At 41.4% G+C, this 22,921-nt stretch overlaps 1 protein-coding gene across 5 annotated transcripts in view; it reads right to left on the bottom strand.

Annotated features, from left to right (window-relative positions):
- Nucleotides 1-4,952: 4,952 nt before the first annotated feature.
- Nucleotides 4,953-22,921, bottom strand: part of KDM3A (lysine demethylase 3A) — a 44,301-nt gene continuing 26,332 nt past the window's right edge. For 2 of the 5 annotated variants that reach the window (XM_077815994.1, XM_077815997.1), the window contains 14 exons: nt 22,533-22,685; nt 22,242-22,337; nt 21,650-21,777; nt 18,842-19,025; nt 17,861-18,030; nt 16,764-17,000; nt 15,267-15,438; nt 12,826-12,916; nt 12,021-12,151; nt 11,044-11,163; nt 10,815-10,954; nt 7,479-7,655; nt 7,264-7,398; nt 4,953-5,665 (listed from right to left, as the gene is read on the bottom strand). In XM_077815994.1, the coding sequence (XP_077672120.1) occupies nt 5,570-5,665; nt 7,264-7,398; nt 7,479-7,655; nt 10,815-10,954; nt 11,044-11,163; nt 12,021-12,151; nt 12,826-12,916; nt 15,267-15,438; nt 16,764-17,000; nt 17,861-18,030; nt 18,842-19,025; nt 21,650-21,777; nt 22,242-22,337; nt 22,533-22,685 (2,030 nt within the window). In that variant the 3' untranslated portion in view covers nt 4,953-5,569. Of the gene's footprint in view, nt 5,666-7,263; nt 7,399-7,478; nt 7,685-9,961; nt 10,066-10,814; nt 10,955-11,043; nt 11,164-12,020; nt 12,152-12,825; nt 12,917-15,266; nt 15,439-16,763; nt 17,001-17,860; nt 18,031-18,841; nt 19,026-21,649; nt 21,778-22,241; nt 22,338-22,532; nt 22,686-22,921 lie in introns of those variants that run through there. The other 3 variants (XM_077815995.1, XR_013346029.1, XM_077815996.1) reach the window with 3 other exon arrangements.

The raw sequence follows: 22,921 nt of genomic DNA, 5'->3' as shown, positions 1-22,921 counted from the left end.
CATCTTAGTTTAAGAGTCTGTTCTAACCTTTGTGTGTATTCAAGCTGATAATGGTGAGGAAAGGGAAGTTTTGGTCAATGGTCAGTCTATGCTGAAGCATTTAGTTTATTTTCTTAAAGCTATTTCTACCACCCCCTTCCATCCAGAGATCAAGCATTTTACAAGTGCAGACTAATCCACCCAGCCTTCTTCAACAGGAGCTATTTTCCACTCCAGTGCACAAATGGGAAAACTGAGCTGTAAAGACTTTGACCACAGCTGTAACAGTCTTATGCTTTAGGCTGTAGCTGTTCAATTTTTAACAAATGTTACTGAAGCATGTTTTTCTACTGTCCCTTACCCAAAGTCCTTTTTAGCAAACCTTTTATCAGGACAGCAGGGTATCTCTTCAGAAGTAAGACTGGTGCTTGATAAAAGAAGGATGAAGCCTACTGTTGTTGAGAGCTCAAGAAACCAGTGAAGGAAGCTCTATTTTTAAGGAATTGGGTACTCAATACATTCATAGAAAATTAGGGTTGGAAGAGACAATATCCCACAATATTCTTGCCAGCAAGTTTTAAGAGTATGGATTGGATGAATGGACTATAAGGTGGATACAAAGCTGGCTAGATAGTTGAGCTCAACAGGTAGTGATCAATGGCTCGATGTCTAGTTGGCAGCCCATATCAAGCAGAGTGCCCTAGAGGTCGGTCCTGGGGCTGGTTTTGTTCAACATCTTCATTAATGATCTGGATGATGGGATGGATTGCACCCTCAGAAATTTTGGATGACACTAAGCTGGGGGCAGAGGGTAGGAACAGGGTCTAGAGTGACCTTGTCAAATTGGGCCAGAAGAAATCTGCATTTGTCCTTGTTGAACCCCAGAGTCCTGCACTTAGGAGGCACTGCTACAGGCCAGGGACCGACTGGCTAAGCGGCAGTTCTACAGAAAAGGACCTGGGAATTACAGTGGACGAGAAGCTGGATATGAGTCCAATGTGCCCTTGTTGCCAAGAAGGCTAACAGCATTTTGGGCTGCATTAGTAGGAGCATTGCCAGCAGATTGAGGGGAGTGGTTATTCCCCTCTATTTGGCACTGGTGAGGCCACATCTGGACTTATTGCATCCAGTTTTGGGCTTCCACTACAGAAAGATGAGGACAAATTGCAGAGTCCAGCAGAGGGCAATGAAAATGATTAGGGGGCTGGGGACCTGGGATTGTTTAGTCTGCAGAAGAGAAGAGTGAGGGGGGTAGCCTTCAACTATCTGAAAAGAGGTTCCAAAGAGGATGGCTCTAGACTGTTCAGGGCAGCAGATGACAGAATGAGGAGTAATGGTCTCAAGTTGCAGTGGGGGAGGTTTAGGTTGGATATTAGGAAAAACTTTTTCACTAGGAGGGTGGTGAAGCACTGGAAGGGGTTACCTAGGGAGGTGGTGGAATCTCCTTCCTTTGAAGTTTTTAAGGTCAGGCTTGACAAAGCCCTGGCTGGGATGATTTAGTTGGGGATTGGTCCTGCTTTGAGCAGGGGCTTGGACTAGGTGACCTCCTGAGGTCCCTTCCAAGCCTGATATTCTATGATTAGGCTACTCTTGCTGGTGCCAATGAGTGTAGAACCTCTAGTAACTTGTGCTGTTTGTCCTTTGGACAAACTTCTATCTGCCCATGGGGACCCCAATATGTGTTCTGGGGACCATCCCTGAAGAAACCTCCTGAAGAGTCCCACTACCTCAACCTTTTTCATACATTAGTAATACAGTGACATGTCACATTAAAAAACTTGCTAAGCAAGCAACTTTTAAAGGTCAAGCAAGAGGTTTCCTTATGCTCATCAATTAACTTTTTTTTCAGCATGTGCATGCCTTGAGGCCCTGACAGACACATTCCTGAAGGTATGTTATAGATAAGCTTCTGCTTTTTCTAAAATACATATATTGGCAATTTCAACATTATCAGGAAGGATATGGGGTCAAGCTGCCCTTTCTGTGGCACCCAAAACCCCATCCCTCCTGCCTTGGTTAAGCTAAGGCTGCTGCATGGCCAATTTACAACCTGCTGAACTGGCTATTGTCAGTAATAAGCAGTAGTGGTTTCAGGCACTTTATTGGTTTGCCAAAGTCTCCCATACAGTGCTGTCGGAGCTGGGCTGATTGGTGCATTGTCTAACTACTTCCAAATGTCTACTGGATGAAGAGTAGAGCAGTGAAATGGGGGTTCTCCTGAGCCAAAGGAGACTGTTCTGAAGGCAAATACTGGGGCCATGAACTCTCCAGCAGCACAAGTACAACAACAGAAGGAGCTGGATACCAGCTTCTTGGGTAAGGCAAAGGAGGAAATTGCCACAGAGGCCTTGCAACCCTCCGGTAGTTTGTATTTCTGAAATGAAAGAGGTGAACATCCAGGTCCTTGGATTCAGGAGTTAGTCTTGTGTGAATGACCGGCTGACAGAGCAGGATGCATTGAGAGGTATGGCCAGCAGGAAGTAAATGCAATGCAGGAGATGGAGCCCTCTGCAGAGGTGAGTGCACTGGAATGTAAGGAAACCTCACTCCTTTCAGGGCAAACAGTTCATGAGGGCTGAGAGCACTTCCAATTTTCCCCAGAGTCAATGGTGTCCAGTCTATTGACAGGACCAGAACCAGTAAAAGCACCTGTCTCAGGACTGACAAATCATGGGAATCTGGCAGAGCCAAGGCAGGATTTGGTGCAATAACCAGCAGATCTGGCAAGTGGTGTAGCCTATCACTCCTTTGCACCTTGGAATGTGTAGCAACTCTGTGGCTGGAACTAGTGGACAGTGCAGCATCTCTCTTGGATTGAGACTTACAGCTATGCTTATGCACATGCTTCCACGGCTCATGGCTTGCCCTGATGTGAGGTTCATAGTTCTGGTGCTGGTGGATCTGGATGGAAGCTCCATGGTAGGGGAAGTGCTCAGGCTGATGCACAGGGGGGTACATCCTATCCAGGATCTGACTTTGGCCTTCCCCTGTATGAGCAGGGAAGGAGAGACAGATACTGCACCAAGAGGTGATGTGGGCTTCCCCCAAACAGTACAAACGGTATTGGTGTTAGTCGTTGATAGAAAGTGAACAAGGGTAGAAAGCACAAGTTTTGAATCGTGGCATCTTTGGAATAACCCACTACCCTGACATGAGAGTTCAGCAGGGGAAAGATTGGTTGGCAGGGAACGCTGTTGAGGTGGAGTCACAAATCCTTAAAAAAAACTAGGAGTTACCAAAGTACAACAAAAAATAAAACCCAATAAAATCCTATGAACCATGAGGCAATACAAGGGCTCACACATGAACCACTGAGCAATACTATTTTGAAAAAGCTCTACACATGCATCCTAACCCTCAGAGGAATACAATAGGGACCACCACTCAAAGAACATTAGCTGCACTAGACCCCACCCACCCACCTGACTGGTTTGGTGCTCTTGATCTTCAGGATGCTTATTTTTGTGCAGCAATTGTCCTGAGCTACAGGAAGTTTCAGATAGGGGCAGATCAGCATTATCAATGTATAGTTTTCATCTTTAGGCTGTTTACTAACTGCATGACCCAATAGTGGCAGCCTATCTCAAGAGGTTGGGAATTCACATCTTCCCATATTTAAACAATCGGCTAGATGTCAGCTAAGTCCAAAAAAATTGCTCCCTCCATGTCCACTTTGTTCAATCTCATTGGTTGGGGCTGATTGAGCAAGGCAAACGTATTAGCTCCAAACACAAAATCAAATCTATTATAGCTCTACAAAAGACTAAGTTTGAGTTTGTCTCTAGCTATCTGTGCAATTCTTTAGTACTCACTTGGACCAAATTTATCCATGTTTCCATTTTCTGTAGAATTTGTTTTTGATTTTCCAGTCATTAAAAAGTTCATGATGGAGTCAGGGGCCTCTTACTGTTCTTCCTATCTTTCCTTTGCAAGAGGCTAGTTTACTGGTGTCTAACATTATCTCTTTAAGAAACTGACAGTTCTCCTGCACTCCTCCTTCCCTAAGGTCACATGGCAAGAAAAAAAACTACTAGTTTGAGTTTGTTAAAATCATCCTTTATAAAGTCCATTTTCTTAGTCTACCGAAAGGAAGGAGTAAGAGCAGACTCAGGAGATCTGTCATTTCATGATCACCTCAATGCATATGGTGCAGGTGCATCAAGACTGACAAGCACTTAACATTTTTTCTTCAAGAGCTGTACATGTAGTTCATATTCCAAAGTTTACAATCGGAGATCAAAACAGGTAGGGAAAAGGGATCCAGAAGAGACAGATCAGGGTGACAATAGGTATCAGTGCCATTTTTTTCTACCACCAAAAAAACCTGTTGGCATAAGATGCAGGGTTAAAGGAGGAAAGGGGAAGGAATTATTGGACAAAGTAGTGAGAACCTTAGTGGAGAAGCATTATGAACAGTGAGGTTGAGTAGCTGAAGGGTTGCCTGGAAGAAGAGGGATCAAGCAATTGGTAATAAGGGCCCAAAGCCTGAGCTCTAGCCCAAGCCCGGAAGTCTACACAGTAATGAACCAGCCCCGCAGCCTGGGCCCTTATGGGGCTACCTGCTCTTTTAAATACAGCCTTGAAAACCACTTTGACATGATCTAGAGTGGGATAGATAATTCACATCTCATTCTATTGCAGAGACTACAGTAACAGTATTGGAATAAGAACTTGAGTAGTTAAATCAAACTTCAGTTAACCAAGTCTGTAAAAGTGCTATTAAATGCAATTTAATTTCCAGTTGCCTAGGCTTTTAGTTCAGACTTCTTTAAGCACAAGGTAGAAGTTTCTACCCTGAAACACCTTGCTTTTGTATATACTTTGTTTTTAACTTAATAGCATTGTATCAGGGTAGTCAGTTTAGAGGGTCAACAGAAGAGGTTGGAAAAGGAACACACTCTTAAAACAGAAATAATAGTATTCACTATTAGACCCTAGAGTTAAAGAGTACAAATACCAATTTAAGCTGGAAATCAAAGTTTCAAAACAGGAATTTTTAATGAAAATGCCCTTTTCATTTAACATGTAGAAATGTAAACACATTTGACTGAAGATGGTTAATCCCCATCCTTGTCAATATACACTAGTTTTAATACCATTTTTGATGTTAGTTCTGTGTTAATGTAAAAACTTAAGAACTGCACTCAGTACACTTACTGTTGGCTATTAAATCAAAACTTCGTACTTCCTCCTGTCCCCTCCCCCCAAAAGCAAATTATAAAAAAGTTGATGACCTTTGCATCATGTCTTGATTAACATTTTTCAAATGGATAATTTGGAAATTTCCAGTGTACATATTTTCCAGAGTAAGGTTTACAGGACGTATCTTTGTACAGGTTGGAGAGTTTCTCCTTATAAAATTCTATTGCAAATGAGCATTCACAGTATGTCACAGTCTGTTAATGTTAATATTACTACATATACATCTCAGGTTTGTAAACATTAGACAAATACATAGAACAAAGTACCATGATCCTCTGGTACTGCTGAAAGGAAGATGAGGTAACATTAATCAATCTCAGCATCCACAGGAGGTCCTGATGGAATAGTTTAAACTGCTGCCAATATTTTTCAGTTTCACAGTTCATGGTTAAGGCTTTCCACCTGATGGTTTGCTAAGGCTGGATTCATTAGCTCTCAATATCCCAACTGCATCTTTAACAGCATGGTATATGACATTCTTCACCTAGAAGGAAAACAAGAAGTTAACCACTTTAAAGAGGCAAAGCTAAAGCACTTATCTAGTCAGTCTCGAAGATTTTACATTTAGCCTCTTGTAGAGTGAAAAAGTTTTGACTTTTTCCAAAATAAGCAGCATCCATGAACTCCAACCATGTTTAAGGCTGTACATTCAAGTTTCAACAATTAACTGAAGGTTGGTGTAGCCTGAATAAAGTCCATTCTACTTACTTCTGTATGTGGCTATGTATTGGTGTGTGCAATTAGGTGAGGTATAGCATCAGGTATAAGTGGCTACTTGAGATATTTTCCTAAGTATCAAACAATGACTGGATGATTAATGTTAATAACTGTTCTATATTTTGGCTCACCTAGTTATGTATGGTACTGAACTGAATCTGCACGTGAACCCAATGGTGTATTGTAGGTATGGCCAGAGTTAAGGCTGCATAGTACTTGTTCAGCATGAGGATGGAGATATACAGGACATGGATGGTGGAGGGGGAACAGCTGAGACTGAGATGGCAACTGATGAAAGGAATGTAGGTGCAGTTGAATCTATCAATGCTATATGTCCTCTTCCAGAGCCCCCAGCTCTCTCCCCTGACAGTTTCATTGGCTAATCTCAGTGCGACTCCATTAGGTTATTTCAAACTAGAGAAATAACTCATTTTTAAAAGTTCAAGACTGGCTTATACAAAATATGAGTTTGAGAGAAGTTTGGAATTAGGGGAGACTATAGTTCTTCAGCTCCATGAAACCAAAGACAGGGCAAAATTTTAAAAAGCTTTCTCTACAAAACTTATACAGAAAATTCAATTACTTCAGAAGAGTTATTCTTCAGAATTTGATTTAAAAATCAATTAGAACCATTCTGTTAACATGCATTAAGTCAGGGGTGGGCAAACTTTTTGGCCCAGGGCCACACCTGGGTATGGAAATTGTATGGTGGGCCACGAATGCTCATGAAATTGTGGGTTGGGGTGCGGAAGGGGGTGAGGGCTCCAGCTGGGGGTGTGGGCTCTGGGCTGAGGCTAGAAAAAAAAAGTTCAGGGTGCAGGAGGGAGGTACAGGCTCTGGGGGTGCAGGAGGGTGCTCTGGACTGGGATCGAGGGGTTCAGAGGGTGGGAGGAGCATCAGGGCTGGGGCCCAGGAGGAGGTCAAGGGTGCAGGATCTGCAGGCCGTTTACCTCAAGCAGCTCCCAGAAGCAGCAGCAGGCTCCGCATAGGAGCCTGAGGAGGGACGCCACCCCTGCAGCGCGCACTGGCTGTGGTTCCTGACCAGTCGTAGTTGCGGGGGTGGTGCTTGGGGCGGGAACAGCAAGCAGAGCCTCCTGGCTGCCCCTAAGCGTAGGAGCCAGATGGGGGACATGCCGCTGCTTCCAGGAGCCGCATGGAGCAAGGCAAGCCCCCAACCCCGCTCTCCGGCTGGAGCTTGAGGGCTGGATTAAAATGTCTGGAGGGCCGGATGCGGGCCCCGGGCCATAGTTTGCCCACCCCTGCATTAAGTGCAACTCAACATAACACTAATATGCAGTTGCTATTAAACCCAACATATGTAGTTTGATTTTTTTTTTAATATAAAACTAAAAATTGATAAATTACCTGCAGTTTATCTTCATGGTTCGTATGTGTATGCGACAGATATCTGAATTCCTGAGTGAGCCAAAAGCAATGTTTGACATGCTCCGGAGAAACAAAATCTTCTGCTACTTTAATACAACTGTATAAGTTATGAACCTGAGGAGAGAACAAAGATATCAGTCACATATCTAGAAGTCTAAAATTATCAAGTCAATAATAGTGTCATTGGTTCTTGCCTGATGCGGTGCTCCTGCTGGAATGAAAACTACATCTCCTAGAAACTGCACGATAGCCCAGCCTTGAACTCCATATTCTTGATGAAGACGTTTCCTTAAAGATCTGTCCAAGTACCAACTCTGATCATGAATTGGATCATGATCGATGGGGTTCTCTTGACCTTGTTCTTCTGAGACCTGAACAAACAGTCACAATACGATAGTGACTATCCAAAAAGATGGCAAATACTGTATCAATGTGCACTTCTTGTATTTGACAAACAAAGTCAGACCATTAAGTAGTTGACCTGTGTATTTGTGTTCAATTACAGTACTAGCTATAAAAACAAGGAGTTCGGTGCACCTTAAAGACTAACGCATTTGGGCATAAGCTTTTGGGCATACGTTTTTTACCCACGAAAGCTTATGCCCAAATAAATCTGTTAGGCTTTAAGGTGCCACCGGACGACTTCTTGTTTTTGTGGATACAGATTAACACAGCTACCCCCTGATACTTGAGTACTAGCTATAAACACTAATGAAAATGGAAGTTTCATCCTCCAGTACTTTAAGAGCTCTAAAGGTTATTACGACAGTCTGTTTAATAATACAGAAGATTTGGTATTCTTATGGTGCTTTGAAAGCATTTGCTAATGGTCTTCACTACACTTCTGTGACAAGGACAAGTATCTCATTTACAGAGAGCCCCTCTGCGTCCTTCATGTGACTTGCCCAAGGCCATAGAGGGAACCAGTGTAGCAATGGGATTAGAGGTTTTGTTCTAGAAAATAAGATATATGTACTATAATCTACCTCTTTGGTCTTCTCATACAAATATTTAAGGTAGAGCTATGTACTGTTTTGTAAGGTCATCTGAAATGAAGTGGAAGTATTAACTTCCCATGTAGAAGCAGTGTACTTATTTTCCATTAACATCCCTTAAGCCTAGCTGGTGTACCAGGCCTCTCTGATCCCTACCAATAAGCCTGTCAGAGATCCCCACATTCACATCTCTTATGAATAAGACAGTGTGTAGGTTTATCAGCAGTTTATTTCTCCAAGAGAACAGCCCAGAATCATCATCATCAGAATTTGGAAGTTTCACTCTTCCAAGGTTTTTTTCACCAAGACATACACTTTCCAATCATTTGGCTGACTCAACGACCTCCCTTTTAAAAGCTTTGCATCTGGTTTACTTTTGTTCCCATTACCAAATAGGACTACACCTGGAATTGAGCCCACTAATTAAGCCGTCTTGCAAGACCTACACAAAGTCCTGATAGGCAGAAACAAAGTTCTTCAGTTTGCATAATTTAATTATCCCTTCCAGTGTTAATGCCTCACCCACCCCATGTCTCTCTTTTGTTGGTGAGAGATAAGCTTTCGAGCTTACACAATGCTCTTCTTCAGCTATGGGAAATGCAGAGCAGGTCTACACTACAAACTTGCAGTTGTGCCGCTATAGCTTCTGGTGAAGATGCTCTACCTCCACGAGAGGCAATAGCTATGTCAGTGGGAGAAGCTCTCCCACCAACACAGCACTTTCGACATGTGGGGTTAAGGTCAGTATAACTACATTGCTCAGGGGTGTGGATTTTTCACACCCTTGAGCAACATAGTTATGCCAAAATAAGTGTGCAGTGTAGACTTGGCCTCACCCAGTGTTGAAGCTTAATACAAGGCAGAACAAATTGTTTAATATAAGTAGTTAACATATTTCAAGGGACAATTCAAGGTGAAGTGGCATGTTAACACCTCTCCAGTCATAGGGAGAAAGAGGGAGGTTGTTAGTGGGTTATAGATTGTTGTAATAAGCCATAAATTCAGTCGATTTTTAGTGTCCAGCAAAGTTATGGCTTATCTTTTCCAAGTGTTGTGGGGGTTTGGATGAGGACTGGTAAGTCACATATAGTGATTGCTTGGAGAGGGCGGGAGGAGTGTTCATCCACAAGTGAGAAGGTGTTTTTGTGTTTTGTTTTCCTGTGGGAGTTCATTCAAGAATATAGTTACTGTCTGGTTTCACCCACATAGTTGCTATTGGGACATTTAGTTCACTGGATGAGGTACACCCTGTGTAGGGATAGGCATGTGCAGGACCCATGGAGCTTGAAAGGTGGGTTGTGGGGGGCGGAGGGTGGGTTGATCATTATAGCAGTGGAGATGTGTGTGTGTAGGTTTTGCATCTGTTGTTCTGGCAGGGTTTGGGACTGACAGCTACAAAATGCCCCTCCCTCCAGTTTTAATCCTTTACACATCAGCTAACAGCAGACTTAAAAGTTGACCAGTTTTTAAGATTCTTAAAGGTTATAATGTATTCAAGCCACACTGTAGTAGTCAGGAGGGTGGACCCTGGCTACTGAAATTCTTGCCTAGAGTGTCAGTTTAAGATCATATCTCCATCCTCACACAGTGCCATAAATTCAGAATCAACTGAAAACACAGTTTAACAAAACAAAAACGAAACAAAACACACACACACAAAACACTCAGATTTCCTTTATCTTACCTCCTGGGCTAGTTTCTACTCTCCCCTCTGACCCCACTGCTCATCTACCACCAGATTCTTCTACCTCATCACACAACCTGGCCATTCTTGGTGCAAGAGCCCCTGCAGCACATGCCACATGAAATGAACTTTAGATTAAGGCCAGAAAGGAAAATTGTGATCTAGTTTAACCTTCTGCATAACAGGCTATAGGACTTCCCTGAATCAATTACTGATTCAGCTGTGGTTGAACTACAGCATCTCTGGATAGAATTCTAAGTCTTGATTTTAAAATTCCCAGTAATCAATAATCCACTATAACCTTTGGAACATCATAACTGAGGGTTAACTACTAGATATTGGAAAAATTCTGTTGAAGCAGTTTTTCATCAGAATTTGATGCTTTTAGCAAAATCCAGCTATTTTGCGGAGAAAAAAAAGTTTGATTATGAAGTTTTACAGAACCTGCCTACATTCCTGCAAGCTCACCTGTCCTGCTCCCTGGCAACCTGCCTTATAGACTGCCTTGGAGTTGGAGACACCAGGACTCCCAGCAGGTTGGCTGCCTCAGAGCCAAGGCTCCATTCCCTCTTGCAGAAAATTTCCAAGCATTTGTTTTGTGTTCCAAATTGAAACTAAACCAAAATTTCAATTTTAAAGTATCAAAAAATTTTCCATGAAAGGGAATTCTCTGCCCAGTTCTATTAGTTACTCTCAGTTAAAATTTGCATTTCTTTTTAACCTTAGTTTTGTCTGGCTTCCACTTCCAGCCATTGGATCTTGTTAAGAGTTTTGTTAGATTGAAGAGCTCTCTATCACCACATTTCTGTTCCCCATATGTAAGTTTGTTTCTAAGCATAACATTAACCTACCTTTTTAAGGAATTCCCGGATCTTCTCTGTATCTTTAGCGGCATAAATGTGCCATAGAGCTCCAGGTTTCTCTCGACTGTCTATAAAACGCTTAATTGTCAACTCATCAGAATCGCCATCTTGTATAGTTTTAAGCACTTCTGTTACAGAACAAAGAGTGAACGCATAATTAACTGAAGGGCTTTGCCTCCGAGTACACATGGCTGATCTCAATGAGCAAATGTTTTACCTTCTTCTTGATTGACCTGTCCTTTTGGTATGCCCACATAAACCATAACATTAGCTGCATCAGACACATCTAAATGGAGGTTTGTTGTGCCATACTTTCTATCGTCTGGTGTAATTAAACCTGGAAAATTTAAATATATGCAACATATTTATAAGCCAATAAAGAAAAATGCACTTTCAGAAGCAGATGTGTTTGAAAAGCAATGTTTACAATGTTTGTTAACATGATTACAGTATCAAACTGTTTTTCAGAGATTCAGAATCCAAGGCCGGCCTCACTATCAACTTACAATTGTAAAAAAATACATTTTCAAAATAGGCTTATGGCCTAACACACTGTTTGCCTTCATGCCTAACATGGCTAAAATGTACAGAAGCCATGCTCAAGACTTACTAGTACAGGGTTTCTATAGCCATGTAGCCCAGTATGAGTCTCAGAAACAATCCAGTTCCTATTAAGTATGGCGGCTATACTAACAACCCCTATAACGAAAAATTTGTCAAGCATGGCTCTGAAAGAACCATGTCTGAGAGCTGTTTTAAACACACGTCGAGGAAAGAAGGGCTCAGGGAGAGATTAAAAAGGGAGGCTATGGCTCAGAGGAAAAAAAGAGATCCAAAAAGATTGGGCACACGTAGGACAAGCAAATATCCATGGAGAGGTGGAATAAAGTAACAAAGAGAACAGGCAGATGTGTCATTAAAAGGACAGTGGAATGAATGCACAGAGGTTCTTGAGAACTAAGGATAGAAGTGACTACTTACATACAAACCAAGAGGTCAACTGATGGATATTGACAGTAACTCATCTGAGCAATTCTAGTTCTTATAAAAGGGAACCAAGATCAAACACCTAATTTGGATTGACAGAACGACTAATCTGATTGTCTATGACTACAGGTCTGTACTTAATTCTGAATTTAACATTTACTGGAATATATGGAAAGTATGAGCTACAAAATTAACAGGATTACTTACCATATGCATTGTACATTTTAGGACCTAAATCCGGTCGAACAAAATAGTTGGGAAGTCTGGAGGCAAGGTTCAGTTTACCATCTCTTCTAGTGTACTCTGGCAATGGAATGTTATTCATCAGGTCATCAAACCTATGGTAATACAACTCCATTAATATTAGGCAACAGTATAAAATATTTTAGGGACAGATTTATTAAAATTACTACAACCAACATTATTTTCTTTCCCAGCTAAGGGGTGTAATTCTTTCATCAATGCACTCATTAAATCTAAATGGGAAAACAGGAGAACAAACAGCTAGAGAAGACATAGGAACGTAGTAGATATGTGAAGTTTAAGATATATTAGTAATTGTACTAATGTACTCAACACTGAAGCCCCTAATGTCAACTAATTGGCCAATTATCTCTATTGTCATTAAGTACAATATGCAAATTAGGCAAGGCAGATTAAATTTGGCCCAGAGTTTAAACTTGGCAAAAATGTACACTTTGACAGAACCTAAAAACTAAGAGAAGTATTATGGACTTTCTTTTTTGAAGTCTAAACTTTATCAATCAGCAGCAAAGGGTTAATTTAGATGCAAATACAACCTATTGTATATTCATGAGCATCTATAGCAAAGCTTATTTCTCAGACACTCAACCATGCTGAGCATCTCACAGAAACAGATGTAGTTTATGCATAAACAACAGTCACTGCTCAGAGTTCAATCAGGTGTTTCAGAGGCCAATAGCATTTGTGATTTCTGTGAGGTCTTTGGTGCATCAACCATGCAAGGAATAGTTTTTTCAAAAGTTCATACCGAGATGGCATCATGTCTCGGAAGTCTTCTCCCGGAGGCCAGTCCTTAAGCTTCAACACCATTGGCTCCCTTCCTTCTGTTTTAAGGCGGCCTATGATTAAGAGTTCACAGGTATTAGTTTCTTGTAACTTGTACTTTTTATAATGGAAAACTCATCCAAAGGTATCTGGTCTCACACATTACAAGCACACTGTAGCCACAAACATTTATGCAAAACCAGGGGCCCTGTTTTTCCTATGACACTGTTGTCTGGAAAATTCCTTGACTTGTGTCCCAGAAAAAGCAGTTTCTTACAATAGCAACTGGTTCTTCCAGAAATTGGGTGTGTCCTCCCTATCCATCCAATCCCAGCTGGAATTTAATTTCAGGAATCTTCAGGAAATCAGTGGCTATTGTGTCCTTTCAGCAACCTCTCCCAACATCAGACACTTTCAACAGAGGTTAGAAATGTACTGTCCAGCTCCCATTGCTTAAGTTTCTTCCCCCAAGTGCCATAGTTTTAAGAGAATCTAACTCTGCAGAGGATGCAGAGATTCTGCATTTTCACATTAAGAACCACAACAACTATGGGAATTAAATGTTCTTTCTTTGAAGTGGCCTCTGTTTCCACTTGTGGGAACCTAGCAAGCAGCACAATTCTTTTCTGATGAGTTCTAGTTTAATCAAGTAATGCACAACTGTCCTCACAAAGCAATCCTCAGCTCTAGAGAGAGAGACACAGAGCCCTGCGGATTTTCATGATGGAGACATTATGTAGATAGACCACTGATGAAACCTGAATTCTAGTAGAGCAGGGGTGGGCAAACTACGGCCAGTGGGCTGCATCCGACCCTCGAGTTCCTGCTGGGGAGCAGGGTGTGGTCTGCGCAGCTTCCGGAAACTGCGGCATGTCCCCCCCTCCGGCTCTTACGCCAAGGAGCAGCCAGGGGCTCCTCTCCACCTGCTGCTCCCGTCCCAAGCGCCGCCCACACAGCTCCCATTGGCCAGGCCCCGCAGCCAATGGGAGATGCGGGGGCAGTGCCTGCAGATGGGGCAGTGCACAGCAGAGCTGAGTGGCCATGCCTCAGAGCCGAGTGGCCATGCCTCGGCATAGGAGGAACATGCTGCTGCTTCCGAGAGCTGCTTGAGGTAAGTATCATCCGGAGCCTGCACCCGTGCCCCAAACCGCTGCCCCAGCCCAGAGCCCCCTCCCGCCCTCTGAACCCCTCTGTCCCAGCCCGGAGCCCCCTCCTACACCTCCCACCCCAGAGTCTGCACCCTCCACCCGCTGCCCTCCCCCCCCCCGACCCCCGCCGCCCCAGCCCAGAGCCCCCTTCCGCACCATGAACTCATTTCTGGCCCCACCCCGGAGTCTGCACCCCCAGCCAGAATCCTCACCTCCTCCTGCACCCCAACTTCATGATCATTCATGGCCCACCATACAATTTCTATGCCCAGAAGTGGCCCTCAGGCCAAAAAAGTTTGCCCACCCCTGTAGTAGAGCAAACTAACCAGTGTTTAACAATGTCCAGCCTACAGCCTAATGCACTTTAGATATACTGAGTGGAAATGCATTCCCTTTACACTGATTAAGGGCTACTAAAAACATAGTTGGCTTTCTAAATTGCTTTAGTCCTATTCAAACAGCAAAAACAGAAGACCCCTGCACCCTCAAACATCTACTGTATAAGTCTAGTTTCCCACAGGTGAGAAGGAGGTTTTAGGAAGTACACCTGGAGAGGATAGTCTGATTCATGAGGAATTCAAGACACCACTTCTGGTATCAATTCAAGATGAGGCCACAGGACAACTTAATCACTATGGAATACTGAAAAATTAGAAATTAGAAGTCCAAGACAAGCTTTATTTAATGGCTCACAGAAGTAATTCCAATTAGAAGTGCAACATGTGGAATAAAAAGAGTTCTCTAGGGGTTCAAAAAGCCAATTCAACCATCCTGTTAGCATCAACATTTATATTTTAATCATCCAGATTCCATTCAACTGGTAAAGCAGTTGAAGGATGTACATTAGGCTATGGGAGTACTCAAACTTCATCGAAGTGTTCCCCCAAAGATCCTCTCTCTGCCAGAGAGAGAAAAAAAAGATGCTGAAGAAAGAGCCCTCAAAAGGAGATTTTGAAGAAATATCTTCCTCTTAGTATGGAGGACTAGGAACAAGGTCAGTGCATTTCACAAGGTGCACCTGTAAAGAGCACTGACACGCATGCTACACTGGAGCATGGGGAAGATGAACCATTTGTCAAACTCTGAAACTTGGAACTTTTCCAAGCCAGACAGAACAGCATATTTCCCTTACAGAGGCATCAAAGATAAACAAGTCTGACATTCTGGAGTAAAGCAAGCAATAAGAATGGAAAGCAGGATATTTTCTTCCGTTTGCCATATTTCTTAGTATCCATTAGGCAAAACAATAGAATATAAGTGACTTCACATTGCATACTTGGAATATCTTCAAATCCATCCCAGAAGTCTCCTACTGTAGCTCCTGTGATAATTTCATTGGTTCTGCAATTGACCAGATCTACTTCCTGTTGGCCGAACTCCTTCCTGAAGGATTCTGGTTTCCAAAGCTCTGCATTTAGTTTGTGATGCACTCCAGACACCATCACAGGCTAAAAGACATGAATTAGAGAAAATTAATGCCTCTTTAATACAGAATATTTTAAGATTTAATAAGCACTTCTGCAGGGCCTCATCATACAAGAATTATAATGGCAATACAGATTATACCAAATTTAGTAAGACAAAAACTGAAAATATTTTTTAAAATAACTATACCTTTTCTCCAACATCTTATTTATAGTGTTGCTGAGGACATGGGTACCTCATGAAGATATACTTAGTAGAATTTACAATGCCTTTCCATTATTTCAGCTGCCATGCTAGATTTACGTAGTCTGTACATGTTATAATAAAAGCTGCTTTGTAGTTTGAAATCTTATCCATACTTGAGGGAAATAAAGGAGGAACCAGTAGCAACAAAACTGCTAATTCATTCATATGCTGTACTTTCAGAAGTTAAGTTGTAGTTTCTAAAGCTTACAAAAACTTCAAGTGTATTAAGTTGCCTGGAAAACAGAAGTAGTAAATCTTTCACGCAAATTTTAATTCTCAACAGGAAAAAGTATGTTTGTTAGAAGACCAAAAAAAAAAAAAAAAGTTGGCCACAAGACAGTGACAGAGATCACTGCTGCTAAGTGAGCGGTTTTTCATAAGTGACTCTGGGTGTCAACTCCCAGACTTATGAACAGGACATGGTGGGTATTAAAGGTGCGTAATCCACTTCCCAATAAAGGTTTACATATAGTTTTAGAGACAACTTTGTTGTCCTGTCTTTGTAAATCAAAGAAGTTATGATGGACAGCCTCCATCTGGTACAAGAAAGCCAGAGTCACAATAGGAGCCACCAATATATCCCAGCAAGAGGTATTAAAATGCACAGAAGTAGTATTTTATACAGTTTATCCTCTTCTATGCAAGGAGCTCAGCACTAATCAACTCACTCAACACTCATGTAAGGGAAGCAATTATGGATAATCATTCCCCTCTAAACAGATAATGAAACGAAAGCAGAGCAATTTTGTAACCTCATCGTTTGTCAGTGGCAATGCTAAAAGAAGTCTGAAGTCCAGTCCCACCCTGCTTTAACCACTAGACAATAATCCATAGTGGCTCTCTGGCACAGTAGCATGCCATACATTGCACTACTAACTGGAAATTATAATCAATCTCAGAACCAAGGCTGAATGTCCAGCTGTATGCTCTGCCACTAGAGAACATCCATTCTATATTTAGAAAATCCTTTCTGTTGACTAGTGCTCAGATACCACAGCTAAGGGCCATTTAAAAAAAAAAAAAAAATCTACATAGTCTGTATTAGCCCACTAAGGATAATGTGAGTGTGCAGGAAACAAGCAAAACATCTTGAGGAAAATACCTGTCCCTGCTTCCAGCATTCTCTAAAGACATTCCAGTTACTCGCATTGTTGGGATCCTGAAGACACAGCAAGCGGTTATCACATAGCCAATAGTGAGGTGTATCAAAGCCCAATATAGTAGGCTTTATAGTTAATCCTTGAGGTTTCTTAGGCAAATCTGTGGGAGTTCTACTTTGCACCAACGATGCAAAAATGTCATCAAGGATTTTGGGAGTGCTCTTGAGCCCACTTTCTGTCTGAATTGAAGAGGGAGAAGAGAAAGTGAATGTTAATATATGGTTTTGTTGCAGTCATATGTCAAGATGCCATTGTTCTGCAGAGATTTTAATAAGTCATGCAACACTCCTACTACATATTTTTGCCACCAACTGCTTCCTTTTCACTTCAGTCCACGTTTATATTATGTAGGCATAATAGTCTCCTTATAGTTTATGCTTAATTATGTAAATGACATAGCTTTATACTAAATACTGTAGAAAGACTTGCTGTTATTTATACCTGTGCAGACTCATTGAAGAAGATGGAGCGTGGCTCCTAGTTAGGATTATATTTAAAGTTAGTGATCTGAAATCAGTGAGATTGCATTTCTGAAACCCAGTTTAAATATTTCCCCCACTATTTCAAAATTAGTTACAGACTGGGTTTAATTCACACCTGGAGGGATAGTGTGAAGTAATTTGCAATCTACACATCTGAAAGAAAAAAATAAATAAATCACTTGATGGAGAATGCAGTTTTAAACTCTAGCTAGGGATCGTTTCAGAGCCCTCCTGGAGGCTACCAGGGAAGTGCATTTGCAGGATGCTCTGGCTCTATCCTTCCAGGTGTATGGGCTGTAGCAGACAGAGCAAGGGTAGCTGGCAAGCTTATGCTGTTGTGGCACTACTCCATGTATGCTATAACTAGGCACCCCCATATGGATGCCTCTGACGAAAGCCAGACAATGAAACTGCCTTCCCCAGCAAAATATTTTTGATGGTTATGTATTTAAATTGGCACATGCCTGGTGAAATGGTTCCTATTCATTATACACTTCCAGCACAGTTTGGCTTTAAAACCACAATAAGGAAGAAGCACTGCAAAAATCCTCATATACCTTTCCTCCAGAAGAGTTCAGCAGATTCCTCAAGAAACCTGTGTTGTTGTTGCTCACAGGTGTTAATATTGCACTGTTGAATGTCTGCAGGGCAGTAGGGGGTTTAGTGAAAGTGGGAAGGGTCTGAAGAGGTTTGTTTTCATTCTTTAAAATGGACGCGAGGAGTTTATCTGAAACAGAGAGGTAAAACTCCACTGAAACTGAACCAAGGCAGGTATATTCTGGAGTTTGAAGCACAGTTTTATATCAATTAAAAAAAATTACTTGTTAATATGGCCAATATATTCCATTTTAAACCATCTTCGAGTCACACTACATTTCAATTATATTCATTAAAAAATACTATTCCTTTTTGGAAGAGACATTTTCCCCCTTATGTAGTTTTGAATTTAAAAACAGATACACAAAACTCTGTGGGTGAAATGTAAACAAGCCCAGTATCAACAAATATTTTGCTCATTGCCAATTTAAGACGATTAGACTCTTCAGACTTGCCTAATGTCTTAAAGTATCTGAAACTGTGTGCTTCCTCTTCCATTTCTTTTTGGGGGCAGGAGGGAATCTGTTCTCTTCCCCAAACTAGCACCATATCTGAATTGGCAAATTATTACTTATTCCTCAGAAGTCTTCATTACTTCTTTCCACTGTATTGCTGCAGAGTACTACAGTCTAGCGAGTGGATTTTCACGAGTACCTAAGCAAGTTAGGTACCTAGTGTGCTTAGGCAGTTTTGAAAAATCCAGTGTCATGGGTGAAGTTTTCAAAAATGCCTAAATGACTTAGGAACTTAAGTTCCATTTTCAAAAGTGACTTAGGTGGTTAGGCATTTTAAAATACACAAGTCTTTTTACCTGGTTTATTAAACTCTTATACCAGTAGCCAGCCACCATAACCCCCTCCCCATTCTGCAATGGGTCTGATATTGTACATTTTCAATTAGCTAGTAGCAGCGGAAGGTTGTTTTTCATGTATGACATTTACCTTTATTTTCTTTATTCACGTTTCCACTTGTTAGGTTAGCCAGCCAACTCAAGGAAGGAGAAGTATTTACTGAAGAGACTGGTTTACTTCCAAATGTTGGTTTTACAGGAGAATCATAGCTAGTGGCTAATGGGTTTAGGACAAAATTATGCTGAAGTGTGGATTTCTCTCCGGGGATTAAACTCTGCAAGACAAGTTGAAGATACTTAAGTGGCTTGCCCAGTCACAGAGGAAGTCTATGGAGGTACAGAGATAGCAACCTAGCCTATCACTTAATATTTTTCTTGGCATCTGTTATTGACACCTTAGAGCAGTTTTCAACTGGCCCGCCCGCTATACATCAGCAGTTCTGTCCTGTTCCCCACTAGGGGCTCTGCTTTAAGAATAGCCTACTACTCTGCTCCAATTCCACCCTGAGCTCCCAGCAGTTCCAGCCCATGTGCTCCCCCTGCCCAGTCCCAGCTGCAATGTCCCCAGGCTGACCCACGTCTGAGCACACCCTGCTACACACCTGCTGTTCCACCTCTGAGCATATGCACCTGAGGCCAGCACCTGCCAGCTTCGAGGACCCTGTGTTGCCAGGGAGTAAAAGGGCCTGCCTGGCAGGGAGCACTAGGGCCAAAGACACCAGAAGCCTTGGTGAACTGTATGTGGGGGGAAGAAAGGGAGAATGCCTTTACAACAGAGCCGCCAGTGGGGAGCAGGAAGTAATAGATATCAAGTGGAACAAACGGAAAATCCTTCCCTGCAGCTTCAGCACCTATACTCTCCTGAGAGATAACCACTTTCCCTTCACAGCTGCAAAGTATCCTTTGAGCCCATACATGCTAGGCCTGGGCAGGAGGGGTTCAGAAACAGGTCAGCACATGGATGCTGCAGGGGAATATAGGGGCTGGAGCTGACAGTAGACCGTGAGCTAAGTAGTAGGGCCTTCCTTACAGCACAGCTCCCAGAGGGAAGCAGGAGACAAGAAAGGCTCTGTCCGGGAGGAGTCACCCCGATTCCCTGGGCCTCCCCCACTGCTCCCTGCTCAAACTGTACCAGGGATGCTCCTGTCTCCTACAATTACTCCTCTATCCTCAGGGCTCAAAATCCTGAATACCCAAGCGAGCACGGAGGACCCAATGCTCATTCAGCTCATGAGGATTTCTGGCTAACTGAATATCAAACATTTCCACTCCCAATAGAGCATCATTAAGATCAGTGACTAAAAAGTTTCACTGTGAAACTGCAGCTAAAAATATCATTTCCTTTATCTGAATGCCCAGTTATCAGATGTCCCACAAGCCATATAGATAAACAGACTTCACCTGCATTTATTTTAGAAACTTTTCACTTACATTTTAACACACTGAAGCTACCCTATTGATACATTTCAACATATAGTGGTACACTTTTAATCAGGCACTTAATTATTTGCTTATGCAACATAAAGCAATCAATAACTGACATATTTTTGCTAGTGTGCAAACACCCAAAGAGCCCTTTGACCCGCCAAGATTTGGCCATCACCTTATCCAGCCAGACAGAAAACAAATACATACCACTGCCCTAGAGTATTAAGGCTAAAATAATTTTCTGAAGTTCATGCTGCTTTTAAGTTTAAAAAAAAAAAAAGTCAGACCTATTTTAATACTTGCTTATAGAAGCCATAATTTAAGTATGGTCTTCTGCCTACCACATCCTCAAAACCAAAGGCCAGATACCCCATTGAAATCAATGGAACTATGCTGATTTACACCATTTGTGGAGCTGGCCTTTGGCAATTTGGGGGGGAAGTGAGGGGGAGGAGGAGGGAGTGGGATGGGGAAGACGATTGCTAGCATCAACCCTGCCAAGTAACATATGCTGGGGGGAGGATTATTTCACAAGTCCAATTAGCAATAAAAACATGATAAATTTAAATATTTTTCATATGTAGTATGGAAACTACTCAACTTTCAGAAGGGCACTACCAAAAGGGAAGCATTTAATTTATTCCCAAGTACCTGTAAGTGTTTAAACTTAACAGAGTACGTCAAAACTAGACTAAAATTGTATAATACAATTTAAAAGAGGACTAGCTTTGTGGATTTTGTTTACAATAAGATGGTTATGTTCTCAAACGAAAACTATGTTTTAATTATAGGAAAGCTCTCTCTTATATCCCAGCCATTAAGATTTATTTGTTATCTAGTTAGCCTAAAATTCTTGTTAGAGACTCCATTACTGAAGTTTTATAAGGCATACGAGAAACTCTAAATTCCTAGAAGATATGAAAATCTTTCTTCAAACAGATTAATATTTTTAAGAACTCCAAATTTCCTCTGAACTGCTTATTTTAGATTTAACCTACTTTGTTGCATTATTTTGTCATTAAGTCTCCAGGACTCAAGGAATTTCCTGTTCTCTTTCTGCACTCCACCAGATTCCCTCACCCTTCCAGTCTAGAAGTTTCTTGAAAATATCTTCTTCAGTACAATCCTCCTTTTCCTTTAGCAGTCAGTCGATGAGAGCCGCAGAACGCTCAATGCTTTTAAAAAACTGGACACTTATCTTAAAAAAAACGGGTCCCTATAATGGGTCCCTAGACACCTAAACATTTTGCTAGTACATTTAAGAAAGTTTAACCAGTGAATATGCACACATATTAATATTGCACAGATCCATAGAATGGGATTTCAGAAGTGGTTGGTGTTGGCCTAATTGAAATCAGTTATCACTGAGACTTTAATGGGAGCAGAGTCAGGCCAACACTGAGCACCTTTGAAAGACCCAATCATTGTTTCTCAAACTATGTGTATATATAGCGTGAGACAGTGGCAATACCTGTTTTGGATCCTCCTTCAGATTTGGTTTTGATAGAGCCTTTAACTGCTTATTCGCACAAGGACAGTTTGCCTTTATTCCCCATTTTGCTCTTACAGAGTGAACAGTGTCACCAACATCATAGAGAGCTAAATGAGAAGAATCAGTAATGAGCTCATATTATCCAAATTAAACATACAGACTATCAAGATTCAATGTGGGTACACTATGTAGCTAAAAGACAGTTAAGAGAAAACATTTCCAAAATGGTGATATGTCAGTTTAACTCATGTTTTGTTTATTAGGATTTAACTTTTTCAGAGAAATCAAGATACTTTCGTACTTAAAATTAAATACTTTTCACAAATAACACCAGCAAAACAAAATACAGAGTTAGTCTTTAAACACTGCTTCTTGGTAAACTGGCTGAACAATTTTATTACTCAAATCAATTTATCCTAGTCTACGGAGAAACATTCTGGACTAGATCCAGTGGCCACTGAAGTCAGTGGAATCTTTTCCATTCAACTAGCCTTGGATCAGGCCCTATATGAGTAAACAACAGAACACTTGGTACTGTTCGCATATATTTCCACAGTAATTATTAGAATACCTTTTCCAGGAATTATCTGTGTAGGCATTAAGTTCTCCGGTTCATGTAACTGACCCTTCACACATTTAAGCCAGGAAAAAGTATCAGATGCACCATCTGCAACCAAATCATTTTAAATGACTAGTTAATGTATTCATTCATTCAGTCTCTGAATAGCCACTTGTTTGTCCTTTAATAATTTCAGCATACAAGTTTATAAAAAGAGCTTTACAATAAGCCTATCCATTCACTAACATAATAGTTCAACAACTTAAGTCATTTTTAAGAAAGCAGGACACTGCACATTCTCACCTTCATGTATGCTTTTCTTTTTCATCCTGTAACAATCTACACACACTCCAAAGCCACACTTGGGGCAAACCCAGTGAAGGTTGAATATTGTGGTGTCACACACATCACACATTTCTCGAACGCCTCGAACTGCACGTTTCCAGGCTACTTGTCCTGTGGTAATTGACAGTCTAGTCAAAGTTAAAGAGTTAACTTTGCAGCTCTATGGGTTTCGATTAATGTACTTCAAAAATAATTACATTAGTATAAAATATCCCCCATTGGCTCAAGAATTAATCTTGCCCCATCTCGGGGAGAATTTTAAGAGGAAGAATTACATGTCTGGCTATACAATTATAGCTACAGGAAAAAGACATTGCTTAAACTGCAATTCTTCACTGAGGAGTAAT

Source organism: Eretmochelys imbricata, chromosome 4 (assembly GCF_965152235.1).
Source record: "Eretmochelys imbricata isolate rEreImb1 chromosome 4, rEreImb1.hap1, whole genome shotgun sequence".
Classification (NCBI taxonomy): domain Eukaryota; kingdom Metazoa; phylum Chordata; order Testudines; family Cheloniidae; genus Eretmochelys; species Eretmochelys imbricata.
This window is presented reverse-complemented; position numbering and strand designations above follow the sequence as displayed.